Below are 16,661 nucleotides of genomic sequence, written 5' to 3'. Positions count from 1 at the left end.
GAGAAGTCTGCTGCTTGCCAGGGGCTAAGATTTGAGATGTGACGGAGAGACTGCCGAGACTCATCAAGCCCTCGGACAGCTACCCCTTCCTGCTTTTCCACATGGGCACCAATGACACTGCCAAGCATGACCTTGAGCGGATCACTGCAGACTACGTGGCTCTGGGAAGGAGGATAAAGGAGTATGAGGCGCAAGTGGTGTTCTCGTCCATCCTCCCTGTGGAAGGAAAAGGCCGGGGTAGGGATCGTCGAATCGCGGAAGTCAATGAATGGCTACGCAGGTGGTGTCGGAGAGAAGGCTTTGGATTCTTCGACCATGGGATGGTGTTCCAAGAAGGAGGAGTGCTAGGCAGAGACGGGCTCCACTTAACGAAGAGAGGGAAGAGCATCTTCGCGAGCAGGCTGGCTAACCTAGTGAGGAGGGCTTTAAACTAGGTTCACCGGGGGAAGGAGACCAAAGCCCTGAGGTAGGTGGGGAAGCGGGATACCGGGAGGAAGCACGATCAGGAGCGTGTGAGAGGGGAGGGCTCCTGCCTCAGACTGAGAATGAGGGGCGATCAGCGGGTTATCTCAAGAGCCTATATACAAATGCACAAAGCCTGGGAAACAAGCAGGGAGAACTGGAGGTCCTGGCAAAGTCAAGGAATTATGACGTGATTGGAATAACAGAGACTTGGTGGGATAACTCGCATGACTGGAGTACTGTCATGGATGGGTATAAACTGTTCAGGAAGGACAGGGAGGCCAGAAAAGGTGGGGGAGTTGCACTGTATGTAAGGGAGCAGTATGACTGCTCAGAGCTCAAGTATGGAGCTGCAGAAAAACCTGAGAGTCTCTGGATTAAGTTCAGAAGCGTGAGCAACAAGGGTGATGTCGTGGTGGGAGTCTACTGTAGACCACCAGACCAGGGGGATGAGGTGGACGAGGCTTTCTTCCGGCAAGTCACAGAAGCTACTAGATCGCACGCCCTGGTTCTCATGGGCGACTTCAATAATCCTGATATCTGCTGGGAGAGCAATACAGCAGTGCACAGACAATCCAGGAAGTTTTTGGAAAGCATAGGGGACAATTTCCTGGTGCAAGTGCTGGAGGAACCAACTAGGGGCAGAGCTCTTCTTGACCTGCTGCTCACAAACCGGGAAGAATTAGTAGGGGAAGCAAAAGAGGATGGGAACCTGGGAGGCAGTGACCATGAGATGGTCAAGTTCAGGATCCTGATACAAGGAAGAAAGGAAAGCAGCAGAATACGGACCCTGGACTTCAGAAAAGCAGACTTTGACTCCCTCAGGGAACTGATGGGCAGGATCCCCTGGGAGAATAACATGAGGGGGAAAGGAGTCCAGGAGAGCTGGCTGTATTGTAAAGGATCCTCATTGGGGTTACAGGGACAAACCATCCCGATGTGTAGAAAGAATAGTAAATATGGCAGGCGACCAGCTTGGCTTAACAGTGAAATCCTTGCTGATCTTAAACACAAAAAAGAGGCTTACAAAAGTGGAAGATTGGACAAATGACCAGGGAGAAGTATAAAAATATTGCTCGGGGATGCAGGAGTGAAATCAGGAAGGCTAAATCACACCTGGAGTTGCAGCTAGCGAGAGATGTTAAGAGTAACAAGAAGGGTTTCTTCAGGTATGTTGGCAACAAGAAGAAAGCCAAGGAAAGTGTGGGCCCCTTACTGAATGAGAGAGGCAACCTAGTGACAGAGGATGTGGAAAAAGCTAATGTACTCAATGCTTTTTTTGCCTCTGTCTTCACGAACAGGGTCAGCTCCCAGACTACTGCACTGGGCAGCACAGCATGGGGAGGAGGTGGCCAGCCCTCTGTGAAAAAAAGAAGTGGTTTGGGACTATTTAGAAAAGCTGGACGTGCACAAGTACATGGGGCCGGATGCGTTGCATCCGAGAGTGCTAAAGGAGTTGGCGGATGTGATCGCAGAGCCATTGGCCATTATCTTTGAAAACTCATGGCGATCCGGGGAAGTCCCGGACGACTGGAAAAAGGCTAATGTAGTGCCCATCTTTAAAAAAGGGAAGAAGGAGGATCCTGGGAACTACAGGCCAGTCAGCCTCACCTCAGTCCCCGGAAAAATCATGGAGCAGGTCCTCAAGGAATCAATTCTGAAGCACTTAGAGGAGAGGAAAGTGACCAGGAACAGTCAGCATGGATTCACCAAGGGCAAGTCATCCCTGAGTAATCTAATTGCCTTCTATGACGAGATAACTAGCTCTGTGGATGAGGGGAAAGCGGTGGACGTGTTGTTCCTTGACTTTAGCAAAGCTTTTGACACGGTCTCCCACAGTATTCTAGCCAGCAAGTTAAAGAAGTATGGGCTGGATGGATGCACTACAAGGTGGGTAGAAAGTTGGCTAGATTGTCAGGCTCAACGGGTAGTGATCAATGGCTCCATGTCTAGTTGGCAGCTGGTATCTAGCGGAGTGCCCCAAGGGTTGGTCCTGGGGCCGGCTTTGTTCAATATCTTCATTAATGATCTGGAGGATGATGTGGATAGCACCCTCAGCAAGTTTGCGGATGACACTAAACTGGGAGGAGTGGTAGATACGCTGGAGGGTAGGGATAGGATACAGAGGGACCTAGACAAATTGGAGGATTGGGCCAAAAAAAATCTGATGAGGTTCAACAAGGACAAGTGCAGAGTCCTGCACTTAGGACGGAAGAATCCCATGCACCGCTATAGACTAGGGACCAAATGGCTAGGCAGCAGTTCTGCAGAAAAGGACCTAGGGGTTACAGTGGACAAGAAGCTGGATATGAGTCAACAGTGTGCCCTTGTTGCCAAGAAGGCCAATGGCATTTTGGGATGTATAAGTAGGGGCACTGCCAGCAGATCGAGGGACATGATCGTCCCCCTCTATTCAACATTGGTGAGGTCTCATCTGGAGTACTGTGTCCAGTTTTGGGCCCCACACTACAAGAAGGATGTGGAAAAATTGGAGAGAGTCCAGAGAAGGGCAACAAAAATGATTAGGGGTCTGGAACACATGACTTATGAGGAGAGGCTGAGGGAACTGGGATTGTTTAGTCTACAGAAGAGAAGAATGAGGGGGGATTTGATAGCTGCTTTCAACTACCTGAAAGGTGGATCTAAAGAGGATGGATCTAGACTATTCTCAGTGATAGCAGATGACAGGACAAGGAGTAATGGTCTCAAGTTGCAGTGCGGGAGATTTAGGTTGGATATTAGGAAAAACTTTTTCACTAGGAGGGTGGTGAAACACTGGAATGCGTTACCTAGGGAGGTGGTGGAATCCCCTTCCTTAGAAGTTTTTAAGGTCAGGCTTGACAAAGCCCTGACTGGGATGATTTAGTTGGGGATTGGTCCTGCTCTGGGCAGGGGGTTGGACTAGATGACCTCCAGAGGTCCCTTCCAACTCTGATATTCTATGATTCTAAGGACCATGTCAAATTACAATGACATCTACTTTCGAAAACAAGGGATATTTTTCTATTTAGCCACTTAATTTTTTTTCCTATGCCATCTTTGGACTCCATTTTGCGTATGAGAACTTTATGCTCCAAATATTGTAAAGTGTACTATTCCCTCCACTTCCTTTTGCATGAAGTAATTTGAATATTACAGATTTGTGCCACTGCAGTCAGTGTTATTTAGGTCTGCATCTGAAAAGGTTCCTTCAGTTGCCTTGATTTCTTCCTAAACCCTCTCCTCCTTATGCCAATCAGACAAGCAGGCAGGTCTCAATGCTTCCCTTGAAAGTATTCCACATGGAATTAGCCCAATTAGACTCTGTGTTAGTTAGTGTATGTTTCACTAATGGTATGAACTGAAATGACTTCTGTCCTACATCTGTTTCCCAGTAATGTATACAGTACATTAAAAAAAGAAAAAGCCAGATGAAAAGCATAATTAAAATTCAATATCCGATACTTTAAATCATTGGCTATAAAACTTGAATAGAATCCGACACTACAGACAAATACATTGGAACAAATTCATTCCCGGTGTAATTCAGAAAACTTCAATGGACTTGCATTAGGAATGAGTTTGATCCATTATCACTGTATGGTGTGCTTTAAGCAAGACTAAATTTATTCTTGACCACGCTAAGCAAGCCATTGTATTTATTACATTGTATACTTTTCTGCATAGCAGAACAGAGGGAATGTGGTATTCTTCATATATAATAACTTTCAGACTGCATGGAAATGAGAAATTGCCAAGGCTCAGTCTGATCACTTCTGTCATTGTGTTACTCGAGTTTTCAGCATGGTTTAACACTTAGCTTCACTAGTGATTCAATTCTGGGTGGGTTTCAGAGTAGCAGCCGTGTTAGTCTGTATCCGCAAAAAGAAAAGGAGTACTTGTGGCACCTTAGAGACGAACAAATTTATTTGAGCATAAGCTTTCATGAGCTGCAGCTCACTTCATCGGATGCATTCAGTGGAAAATTCTGGGTGGGGTTTCTGTCAGCCACTTGGAGAAAAACGGAAGTAGCTATCATCAGACTGTATCATTTAGTACCACTGCTACTTTCTTATTAAGTACGTCAATTCGTCTTGCTAGCACATTGAAATTAGATCTCATAAACCCTTCATTTAAGTACTTTCGGAAAGGTAACACTTTTGGTAAGTTATTGTAAATGGTATTACTGATGAACTAATTGAATCAACTTTCAATTTATAACAATTGCTATTTTAGCTAGTAAAATTAATGCATGGAAGTTTCTGCTACCACTATAGAAGATCAAAATTTGTAATAAAAATGATATTACACTGTTAACCTCTCTCTGTCTCAGTGTGATATGTACAGATTCATGTATTTCATCTAGTCTGGCTGCCATAGAATTTCATCATGACTAAAAAGAAAAGGAGTACTTGTGGCACCTTAGAGACTAACCAATTTATTTGAGCATAAGCTTTCGTGAGCTACAGCTCACTTCATCGGATGCATTCAGTGGAAAATACAGTGGGGAGATTTATATACATAGAGAACATGAAACAATGGGTGTTACCATACATACTGTAACGAGAGTAATCACTTAAGGTGAGCTATTACCAGCAGGAGAGCAGGGGGGAATTATCACTACAAAAGGTTTTTTCCTCCCCACTCTCCTGCTGGTAATAGCTCACCTTAAGTGATTACTCTCGTTACAGTATGTATGGTAACACCCATTGTTTCATGTTCTCTATGTATATAAATCTCCCCACTGTATTTTCCACTGAATGCATCCGATGAAGTGAGCTGTAGCTCACGAAAGCTTATGCTCAAATAAATTGGTTAGTCTCTAAGGTGCCACAAGTCCTCCTTTTCTTTTTGCAAATACAGACAAACACTGCTGCTACTCTGAAACCTATCATGACTAAAGCGTATCTTCTAGAAAATCATACAGTTTTCATGTGAAGAATTTAAAAGATGGAGAATCCACCACGTTCCTTGATAGTTTGTTCCAATGACCAATCACCCTGCCTGTTAAAAATGTGTGCTTTACAGTAGAACCTCCGAGTTATGAACATCTCGGGAATGGAGGTTGTTTGTAACTCTGAAATGTTTGTAACTCTGAACAAAACGTTACGGTGGTTCCTTCAAATGTTTACAACTGAACATTGACTTAATACAGCTTTGAAACTTTACTATGCAGAAAAAATGCTGCTTTCCCTTTATTTTTTTGGTAGTTTATGTTTAACAAAGTACTGTACTGTATTTGCCCTTTTTTTTTTTTTGGTCTCTGCTGCTGCCTGATTAAGTACTTCCAGTTCCAAATGAGGTGTGTGGTTGACTGGTCAGTTCGTAACTCTGAGGTTCTACTGTATTTCCAATTTGAACATGTCTGGCTTTAACTTCCAGCTGCGGGTTCTTGAACTTTAACGTTAGGTGCAGAGGAATGTGCCTAAAACGAACCATTTGAAAACCCAGGCTGCTACCCAGTTCTACAACCCCACAAATCCACCTCCATATCAAGACTTCCTACCTCACTCTTTACAGTACCGGATGTATTATTCTAGGGCCATTTTTCTTGCAGACATGGGCTAAAACTTCCACTTTTTGCTTCATTACTAACCAGAAACCTCATTAATTTAAACCAAAATTCACAGCAATATTAAGAGCACTAATCATTTAGTAAAACTATGAAATCTGTGCGTGAAGGATCCAGCCCTATTTAAACTGATGGGAAAACAATTTGAAGGAGTGTCTTCCACTTTCCAAAGAACTAATTTTTGGATGATTCTATTCTACTTGAGTTATTATACTGCACTCATCACCCTAGTATCTAAGCACCAGTACCCAAGACTCCTCAGTCCTATGCCATTGAGAAGTGGCCTTGAGAGGATTGATGCCACCATTGGCCAGAGGCTGGCCCTTTGGGATCACAACACCCACCTTGGAGACAAAATCCCCACACATCGAACTCTGAAAAAAATCAGATCTGAGGTCAGGAGGGGACACTGCTCAGTCACAGATTGTCAGTGGTTGCATGGTCACCCACAATTAACCTGGCTGCACCAAATCAGTACTCACACTGTGGAGCACTTAGACGCCTGGAATAAAGCCCTACAGTGCGGTCACGACCATTCAGTGCTATAGACCTCCACGGCGTAAGCATGGTATTGTTGCTGCTGTTGTTGCAGACCTGACATATTTATAAAGACCACTGAAGTCAACAGGAGTTTTGCATGAGTAAAAACTTCGGATTCAAGACTTTGTTTAAAAAAAAACTGGTCCCAAATCTTCAAACTTTTAGACCCCTTCATTTTTATTTTAGAGGTTAACTAGGTGGCCTGATTTTCAGAGCTGTGAACCCAGATTTTCAGAGCTGGGTTAAGATGCTTATACTTCCAAGTCTGAACATTTTAGCCTTTTCTTTTTAAACCGGCTTAAGCTAATAGTGCATCTAATATTTTCCAACTAATTATGACACCTGGCATTTTTCTGATTTCCAACCCTGTGTTATCCCACCCATTTACCTAGCTATGGCAGGTGATCTGCAAAAGAATTATTCAATTCCTCTCCAAGTATTTCTCTTCAACATGTTTTACCATGTTTTCCTACCTCCCTAATACCACTTAAACACATAATGTTCCATCTATCATGTCAATGTAGATTGCTTTCACTGTGTGGTTCTCTCTCTCTCTCTCTCATTATCCTACCTTTCTCCCTTCCAGTCACATCATCCAAATCCTCTTAAGCTCTTCATAAGATGCCTCTATAACTCTTACTGCGTAAAGCTACACCTCTTCATCTGCATCAAATCGTCCTAATCCTCTCCTCCTACATCTTAGTGTCATAATCCTTTTCCTCCACATTTTACTGCTGTGACTATTTCCACTGAGCAATAAAATGCAGTCATATACACTTACGGCTGAATTCTCAAAAAGTTCTCAGCGCTGGCCTAACTCTGTTCCCACTGAAATCAGTCATAAAACACCCAGTCTAGCCAACATTCCCTGCTTTTGAACATGCTAGCCCAGCATTCTCTTTCCATACATTCCCTCATTTCAGGTTTCTTGGCATATCCTTCCTATTTCTTTCCTAACTACAGCCATACATTCCCTCATTTCAGGTTTCTTGGCATATCCTTCCTATTTCTTTCCTAACTACAGTAACTGAATTATGAAATAGTTAATTATTCACACTGTGGCCTGTAAAAGAAATACTGAGATCCGTATGCTTATATTGCAATAAATTAATTACTGTATAAGAACCTACAGGAACCCTCTGACCATTCATATATGTTAATTACCATTAATTACCCATGGTAGCAATATGCAGTTGAGCATGGAACTGGGAGGGAACTCATTCAATGACCAGAAATTCATCCTGCTGCTACAGGAGCCTGGAACGGTTGAGGACAGAAGGCAGTAGGCTACCCCCTTCAAACAAACACAATCCCAAAGGACATCGCCATTTCAGACTGTGCAGAAGAACATTCATATATATATATATATGAATGATCAGGGGTTTCCTGTAGGTATATATATACACACACGCATATACACAAAGATAGATAGCTAGATAGATATCATTAGTTTATGGCATAGAATTGAGAGTGTGTATCTTAAAGTGGACTGTGGGGAGCTAGTAGTCTACATTTTGTTCTCTCTGGGCAAAATTCAGATGTGTGTGCACTGCGCATGCAGGGCTACTGGTCTCAGAGATCCATATTTTAAAGCTCCCGCCCTTCCCTTCAACACTCACTGAGGGTGTGCCGTAGGGCACTAGAGAGGAAAAGCTACAACATGGGCTACCACTCTATCATCTGCCTTCATCCCCACCAGAAATGGCCAGGGCATCTGATGAGCCCTGTGGGGAAAAATGGGGGTTGGACTTATGATCTGCGGGGTCCAACGTAAGAGCATAGCCCAAAATTTCCAGAAGGCAAAGAGAGCCAAGTATTTCCTCCCTCCTTGCTGTGGGATTCGAGAGGAATGTTGGGCCAGGATGCAAGTTGAAGAGCCTGTACAGGACTCTGTAAAGCCTCTTGGGATTAACCCTGCCTTTGGGCCATCCTTCATTGCCAAGCCATGTGCCCAAAATGGAGCAGAAAACTTTTCATAAGTGCTAGGTCAATAGGTGCTGATTCCACAGCAATGACTTCTGATGGATATGCCTTGAGCATTGCTTCAAGATGCAGCTTGTAGCCAAGTTCCTTACCCATTCCCTTCTTTTTTCTTCAGTGCCACAGTGAACAATTTGAAGTCAAGGCACTTTCCAGAAGAAACATCTGTCTTTCTGTTACCTAGCTCCAGGAGGAAATTGAGCCACCTTCTCATCAGACCTATAGTACGTGAAAATATTTCTCACAGCACTTCCAACCTGAGTATCTCAATTTCCTTATCACATCAATATCATTTGGGAGAACTGCTGGTACCAAGCCCAAAAGTTCTCTCTCAGGAAAGCCGTCAGTTCAAAAAAGTCAAAGCCAAATGAAGATAAAGCACAAACGACAACCTTTTAGAAAACAAAAAACCTGCAAAAAAGATGTACATTTAAACTGTAATAAATGAAAACACCTGCCATCTCTATCAGAAAAGGCTCTGCTGGCACGCAGAGAAAAAGGAAAATTGAGTAGGGGAGAAGAGCTCAGTGCCTTATTATACAGGTGACTTCAAAGGCCCCTACAGCCTGTTTCTCAGGCACTAGTGCTAGATTCCTAATAGCCATCCTTCTTTGAAATGTTCCAGATCTACCTGATGAAATTTGATGAAAGAGAAATACAACAAATTGCTTGCTCACTTAACAGGAGTGGAAACTGTCAAATATCTACTTTGTTGGCAGCTTGGTGATAATTGCTCTAGGCCTAGAGTAGCTCACAATCCCCTTTTTGTTAGTGTTTGTTGTTGGTGAGGTTTTTTTTAATATTATACACACACACAGAGCCAGTAATTTCTTGTATAATCAATGCCCTTTTACAAATATCCGAAGTGAGTTGCTTTCCATGACGCATTAGAGAAAGACGTTAGCAATCTGCAAAACTGCATATATAGTTTATATGCCGTGATGCATGTCCTGCTCGTTTTCCACATTCAAATACACAAACCTGAACACCCATTATATTTTTGTAAAATCAGGTTCTTGCTAACATGGAACTAGTATTTCTTCTTATGTTAATAAGCTATGGTACATTAACAACCTTGTTAGGATCAGCTTCTTACATTGATTGTCTGTATAACTTGATTCCAGAGAGATAGCCCTCATATAAGCTTGCATTTAAACTGCAAGGATTATTACTTCTGTTACATTTTCTATAAATAAAATGGAACAATGTCAAAAGATTATACTGAGTAGAGAGGTAGGGGTGGCATTTAAAAAGAGCTTTGCAAAATCTGTACCAAAAAACCTGCGTTAAGAAATAGGGGTGTGGATTTTTTTAAAGTGAATCTATATAATTGCAGTGATGAGATTTCTTTAAGGATTAAAAAAAAATCACTTGTACTATTCAAACAAATAACAGTTCAAATAATAAAAAATGAACACAGACTTTTTCATCTGTTTAACGTCCGAAGGATACGAGGCCCCAAAGGGAAATTAAAATGAGTTCTGATACCATTATGGCTGCATTTTAATAATGAATTTTGTCTACAGTGTTTCATGTATGCATTATTAGTTGTATTTATTGCTTGTTTCTCCATTATCTTAGCCTACAAGCTTGATTTTTTTAAAAAAAATGTTATTAGGGCTAAAAGTTAAGAAGCTTTAATTCAGTGGCCTTTTAAGCTTTTCACTTTTTTCTCAAGTAGTCTATAAAAATTCAAGATATGGGTCTAATTAAGCCTTTTAAAATGCAGACAATACAGACAGTTGTGGAGTTCATCTCTCAAACAGAAGTTGAAAAAGACGTTGCAAGGAGGAAAGAAAAAACAGCAGGGTATAAATAGCAATTCTGGCCAGGATTTTCAAAACCATTCAGAGGTGGACTGGTCTCTGCTCTCACTGAAGTCACTGGGAGCTTTGCCATTGACTTCAGTGGAAGAAGAGTTAGATCAACAGTGAACAATTTTTAAAATCCTGCCCCATAACTTTATAAATCACGCACACCATGGATATTCTTTTGTATTGCTTAGCAAGACACTTTCCCTTCCCATACAGGACAACGTTGCTTAGTGAAAAGCCCAAAAGCCAAATTTTATCCTCCAATGTTTGCACAGAGTTTCAATTCACTATAGTGAGTATAAATGGGGCCCTAATTGAATTCAAAATTAGAAATAACCCAATTTCATACAGATTGAGATTGCTTACCTCGTCCACATTCTCAAAGGCATTGATGATATCATAAGGTAAACAGGACAGGAGGTCTATCACAAACCAAGTTTTCAGGTAGTTCATCCTTATGAGTTTGGGATCAGATATAACCTCTCCCCCAGGGCCAACAAAGGTTGTATGAAAGTTTAAAACAATGTCAACCAGAAAAATAACATCCACCACACTGTCCAACACCAGCCAAGCTATGTTGTTCTGTTTTGTTTTGAAGGAGACATTGTAGGGCACCATAATTGCTGTATAGAAGGTTAGAATTAAGATGACCCAGTCCCAGGTGGTCTTAAAAGCACAATAGTGTAAAATAATGTGCGGTGGAGTCTTTGGAGCTTCTTGTTTATACTGAGGAAGAATATCAGACCCAAGCTGGAGAACCTATAAAAGGAAAGAAACACAGATGTTATGGCGTTCAGTTAACATTCGTTATAATGGGTGCCTTCTGAATTTGTGTAATATACAGAATTAAGGAGAGAACGTTTTCGTTATACCCTGAAGGTTCCAAGGCTACCTGTAGTTTCTAAATTATTTAATTAGTTAATCTCATGAGCTCATCAGTGCATAAATCATGTAGGAATGGGTGGAGGTAGCTATCACTCAACGAATGGGAAAAGTGTAAAGCGTAAGGGTAATCTTACAAAAACAAAGATCATTTGCAGACGGACAGAGCGAAAACAAGGCCAACAACTACTGCTCAAAAGTTCAAAGTAAAAGTACTCTGCCAACTAACCGGCATGAGGCCCATCTGAATACAGCTGTGCCAGCTCAGGTCCTGCAGATAAAAATACGAGATCCCATTCATACCTACAGGTCCTGGAAAGCTTAGCTTTCATATCTGAACTCTATCTGAATCTAAAAAGTACCCAAAACATTATCCTGCTCAACGACCTACTGGACTGTAGCCTCATTGGCTGACTTCCTTTTAAAGTAAAATACTAGGTTCATAAGATCTGGTCTAACTGCTTGCAATTGTATGACTAGATGGGGTTACAATGTATGCTTCCTTACCTTTCTCTCCAGACTGCACAAAACATTGTTGCCATTAAAAAGTCAATATGAAGTCATCATTGATGTTATTTTTCATTTGCACAGTCTCATTTCCAACTCACTAATGAAAACACTGAATAGTACTGACCTAGGACACATTTATATATTCAATACAGTTTCAAAAGTTTGTATTTTCCCAGTATCTTCTGCACACTCACCTTTGTAAAATTTAGAGCTGCAAACCTTGTAAAAGAGCCAAAACAATTTATTCTAGCTAGTCTGATTATCACTTATCTCAATCCAACATGAGAAATTAAAGTGGGAAGGAACAAAACAGTGATGACACTGGTTTACTAACTTATTGAGCTGCCAAATGAAAGACCTATATATACTTTGGAACCAACAGCAGATTTAGGATTTAGGATTCCAAATGGGTATTAGGATAGAGTACATGCATTCAGTCTCCAGGAACTGATTGTACTACGACGTCACTTTCAGTACCCTTTACTGGAGCTAATGTACCGTATTCACAGTGGCTGCTACATGGCAAACAGAACCGTCATACTTGTCAAAATATTCAAATCTGGAATGTATTCTTGATGACTAGGGAGTGAGAGAGTCGGAAATAAACAGAACAATATTTAAGTGCATGAAACAAAGTATCAAAGTGTTGCAATTACAAATTTGCAATTAGTTAATGTTTTTCATTCTTCCTTGTAAGAGAGGAAAGGTGTTGCTAAGATTAGGGTGTGAAATCCTGGCTGCATGGAAGTCAATGGCAAAACTCAATGGAGGCAACCAAGCAAGGCTTTTACTCAGAGAAGACAGTGAACAGTGCAGTGTTGTTAACAAAACATTCAAAATCAAGTTCTCCAATCCCTCCTTAAGTCCTTCCATTTACTCTTCGCCCCCTCACTTCGCCTGCCTGTAGCCTTGCTCCCCACCAGTTCCTCTGCTGGAGCCTGCTCACTCCCGGCAGCCTCTGTACTTCACTCTGGTGCTCCTGAGCATCCCACTCTCTGCAGTGCCCCACTGCTCTTTATAGGGGAGCCAGCGGATCCCTGCTTGCATGTGCCGCTTTAGTAACCAGGGCTGGCTGGCCCCAGATCTCTAGTCTCGCCCTTAAGGGGCTAGCCACTCTGTTACAAATTAAAAGAAAAAAAAAAACACTTTCAAGTTACAAGATGTGCAACAGCTAACGAGGTAACTGTGATCCGATGGACGCTACCTTCAATCCCCTCTACTCTTTGTTGCTCTCAATTGTTGAGTCTCATTTCAGATTAAACTGTAACCTCATTAGAGATTAGATCATGTCTCTTTCTGTGCTTTAAATATCCCCATGCTGTGCTTGATGGCATGTGGGAAGCAACAGGTTTGCCTGTGGAAGACCATGAGTTAAAAGGATCGTTCCACTTCATGCTGCTCAATTGTACTCGGACTTGTTTTCGTCTGCAAATGACAAACCCTGCTAATAGTATTGAAACGTAGGCAGCATATTCTGCCCTGCATAAGCTGTATCTCATCTGGAGCAGCAAACTTCTTGCCTAGAACCACTGGACACAACCAGGTTCACAGAGCACTGAGAAGTCATTGAGACAGAGAAGCTAGAGATAGGATCACCTCAGCTGTCTCAGTGGCTGTGGCGGATAGTTCGTGGGAAAAAACCAGCAGTGAGAAGAGTGGAAAACAGAAGAAGATTTCAACTTTGATTTCATTAAAGCAGAACCGTCATTATAAATGTGCACAAAAACTACGAAGAGAAGAGGATACATTTTATGCTGCCATCAGTCTTTAACACTGAACTCAGTACAAAAGCCCTCTGGCACAGAGAGACTGGGACTGTCATTTTCAGTAGCTCATCTGAGAGGTGCTGAGATGGGCGGGGCGGTGTTAGGCTGGAAGGGGTTAATTTCTGCCATCAACTGGTTCTTTGATCTACAGACAATTCTAGAGCTGGTTGAAGTTGATGGCTCTGGAAAAAAATGGAAAACCCGGAAGGGAGAAATGGGAGATACAGAGTCCCTGTCTTCTGGTCAGCAAATCTTTTTTAACTGGTTAACCTGAAAGCATTCACCTGTTGCATTATTTGCACTGTTAAAGGAAAAGTTTGCAGGCTAACAGTGGTTTAATTTACAGCTTTTAAAGAACAAGATGTGACAAAAATACAGCAGGAAAGACTTTAAAGCTGGGTGCAACAGATGCATGAACAAAAGCACACATGCACTCCCTGTGCATGCAAATCGCCATGCAGCCAAACAGGGACTCTTGTGGGATAGTACCTTAATCCTCAAGCAGTCCAATTTATTTCATTGGGATTACTTGAGGAGCAAATTACTACTCACTGGGAGTAAAGGTGTCACAATCTGTTCATATGTGAGTGTAAAACTGCATGCAGATGACATAACTGTGCACTCTGAGGTGCGCAATTACCTGATTAATGCACCAAAATGACAGTTACACAAACACGAACAAAGGGCCATGCAGGTAATAGAGGTCTGTGTATTTTTGCAAGGGAACCAGTCGTGCCCCATCCAGAAAAGGTGGCTGTATATATTTAATATGCTCTCTCACATAAGTAAAACATGTATTTTGAAATCAACAGCAGGGAAGACTATTCTTTATATTAAAATGTCAGTTAGTAATGATGCCAATTCTTTTATCCATCACCTCCTGTCTTTTAAACAAGGGCAGTCGGGAGTCTGTCTCACACTTACTTCAGCTAATCTTGAGTGTTTGTGCACCACCTCAGCTTTGTTCATTGGCGTTAGCTGCTGCAGAACACTTCGGCTGTTAGTCAATGCTCGTGTCAATCGAGCAAACTTTGTCCAACCTGTGAGGAAGAAGAAAATGTGCAAGTTGGATTTAGTTACAATTCAGCAAGTAGAAACCTCATTCGTGTGGACTGATGTTAGTTTCAGATTTGAATGGTCTCTCTCTCAGTTACTGCTTGCCATGGCATCAGACTCCAGACTTACATCCTCCGCAAAACAGAAAAATACCAACGTGTGCTGTAGGTACCTCTGCTAATCAAGAGTAAAAAATGAGTAAAACTAACACACTTTGGCATTTTCTTTCTTTTGTGTTTTTGAGAGACAGTTTATGCCGCAGGTGGAGTTATTCTGGTGTTGGAGCCAAATTCGAAGGCCACTGGAGTCAACAGAAATTGACTCCCAAGGATTTCCGTAGTCTTTGCATCAAGCCCGTCTTGAGTAATGCTGCTGTAATCCGGAGAACTTTGCCAGGGGCCTGATCCAAAGCCCAGTGGACAGACTCCCAGTGATTTATGGACTTTGGATCAGGCCCTACATACCTAAAGTTGACCCTTCCTTTACCCACCTCCCACCCCCCAAAAAAGATCCAACACCAAAAATAAAACTATAGAAACAAAACAAAAAAAATACAAATTGAAATTAAAGGCATGTTGATATCAATGCTGCTGGATGAAAATTCATACAGGTCTCAAGAAGTCACTTAAATAGATAGACTGAGGGCTACATTGTAAAACACAGTTAAGAAATGAATTCAGTTGTTAAACTAATGATAAAGAGCTACCTTAAAGGTGGCTTGGGAGCCACCCATTGGGCTGCCACCGGCGAACCCGCTTTCATAATTCAGTGTGGAGCAGTCTTTGCTTTATCACTGATAGCAACACAAACTGGGAGCTGCGGCACTATGCGTTCCCAACCAACCAAATGCCAGTATGTTAGAGTGGTCACATATGTGTAAATGGATGAGAAGGAAAAGGGAGAAAAGAGAGGCAATGAAAATCCAAGGCCCTTAAGCAGGATAGCATCCAAGCTTTGGCCATAATGAAAATGAAGATCTTTTCCTTGGATGCTGGTGGGAAGGAAACACTCTGGAGCTACAATCAAATAGATTTAATTATTTTTTTTAAAAAAGCCTTGCTTTAATGTATGCTTTTTTGTATTGTGTATACAAGTACATATATGTGATGCGAAAGTCACTTTCTTGCCAAATTTCAAGTCCCTGCTCCAAAGCACAGCAACAGTACAGCCTCTCAAATTAAAAGGTCAACAGATTTTTTTTTAACATGGCAAAACAACGTATTTGTCCCTAACCTCATCCTCAACAACAGCTGAACTAATTTAGCTAAAACTTCCCCACAAATTCCAACCTGATGGAGATGCTCTGCATGGAAAATTTCATCCCAAACCATTGCAAGTTGGCAAAGTTCTAAGCAACTGAAAACAAAGTCTTATAATGGGAAGAGTCAGGCAACCATAATGATAGGCAGCACTACCAATTCTGCCTATAATATAGTAGTAAGTATTCTATGACATATATACAACAACTGAAAACAGGGTCTTATAATGGGAATTGTCCAGCAACCTTAATAATAGGCAATATTATTTGCACTCACCTATAATACAATATATATTTTAGTAGTGTGTTTTAAAAAATTATCGTTATTAAAGCTACATATCCCTTCCTCTTACTTAGTCACTATCAGTCCAACTCTAACGGTCTTCGAGAGGGCCACAAAAACAACCTAAAGGGCTTTTCTATAAATAAAAAAAGTCAGACCTTTAAAGTCCTTTATCACAGGAGCTTCCAGGACTAGAAGGAAGTGCTAGATCCTGTTGTAAAACCAGAAATCTCCCCATTTGCAGTAGGGTAGAAGCCCAATTTCTAGCCATGCAAGAAGTGAAATAAAAGGTCAAATGCTTTCTCTGTACAGAAAAGCAGTTGAAGGTGAAAGATTTAATCTTGTCTAACATGGGAACTGGGCAGGTGTAGTATGGGGGAATTCCACATTTGGGAAAGGAAGAGGGAAACATTTCTATGTTATGCTGATTCCTATTTTTAAATAGCAATTGTTTGAAGCCACTCAGGGATTTGGAATGTTAGGAGAGCCCCCCTGATTAGTGGCCCAAAAGCATGTGGGATTGTCAAAGGTGCTTTACTTGTATATCGCTAAGTCGAAA

General features: G+C 41.7%; 1 protein-coding gene across 1 annotated transcript in view; it reads right to left on the bottom strand.

The window, feature by feature from the left end:
* The window catches only part of KCNH5 (potassium voltage-gated channel subfamily H member 5), a 233,697-nt gene that overhangs the window by 168,896 nt on the left and 48,140 nt on the right, over positions 1 to 16,661 (bottom strand). Inside the window, exons 5-6 of the mRNA XM_077820578.1 lie at positions 14,430 to 14,545; positions 10,714 to 11,106 (exon numbers count right to left, since the gene is read on the bottom strand). Coding sequence (XP_077676704.1) covers positions 10,714 to 11,106; positions 14,430 to 14,545 — 509 coding nt within the window. The remainder of the gene's footprint in view (positions 1 to 10,713; positions 11,107 to 14,429; positions 14,546 to 16,661) is intronic.

Source organism: Eretmochelys imbricata, chromosome 6, assembly GCF_965152235.1.
Source record: "Eretmochelys imbricata isolate rEreImb1 chromosome 6, rEreImb1.hap1, whole genome shotgun sequence".
Lineage (NCBI taxonomy): Eukaryota > Metazoa > Chordata > Testudines > Cheloniidae > Eretmochelys > Eretmochelys imbricata.
This window is presented reverse-complemented; position numbering and strand designations above follow the sequence as displayed.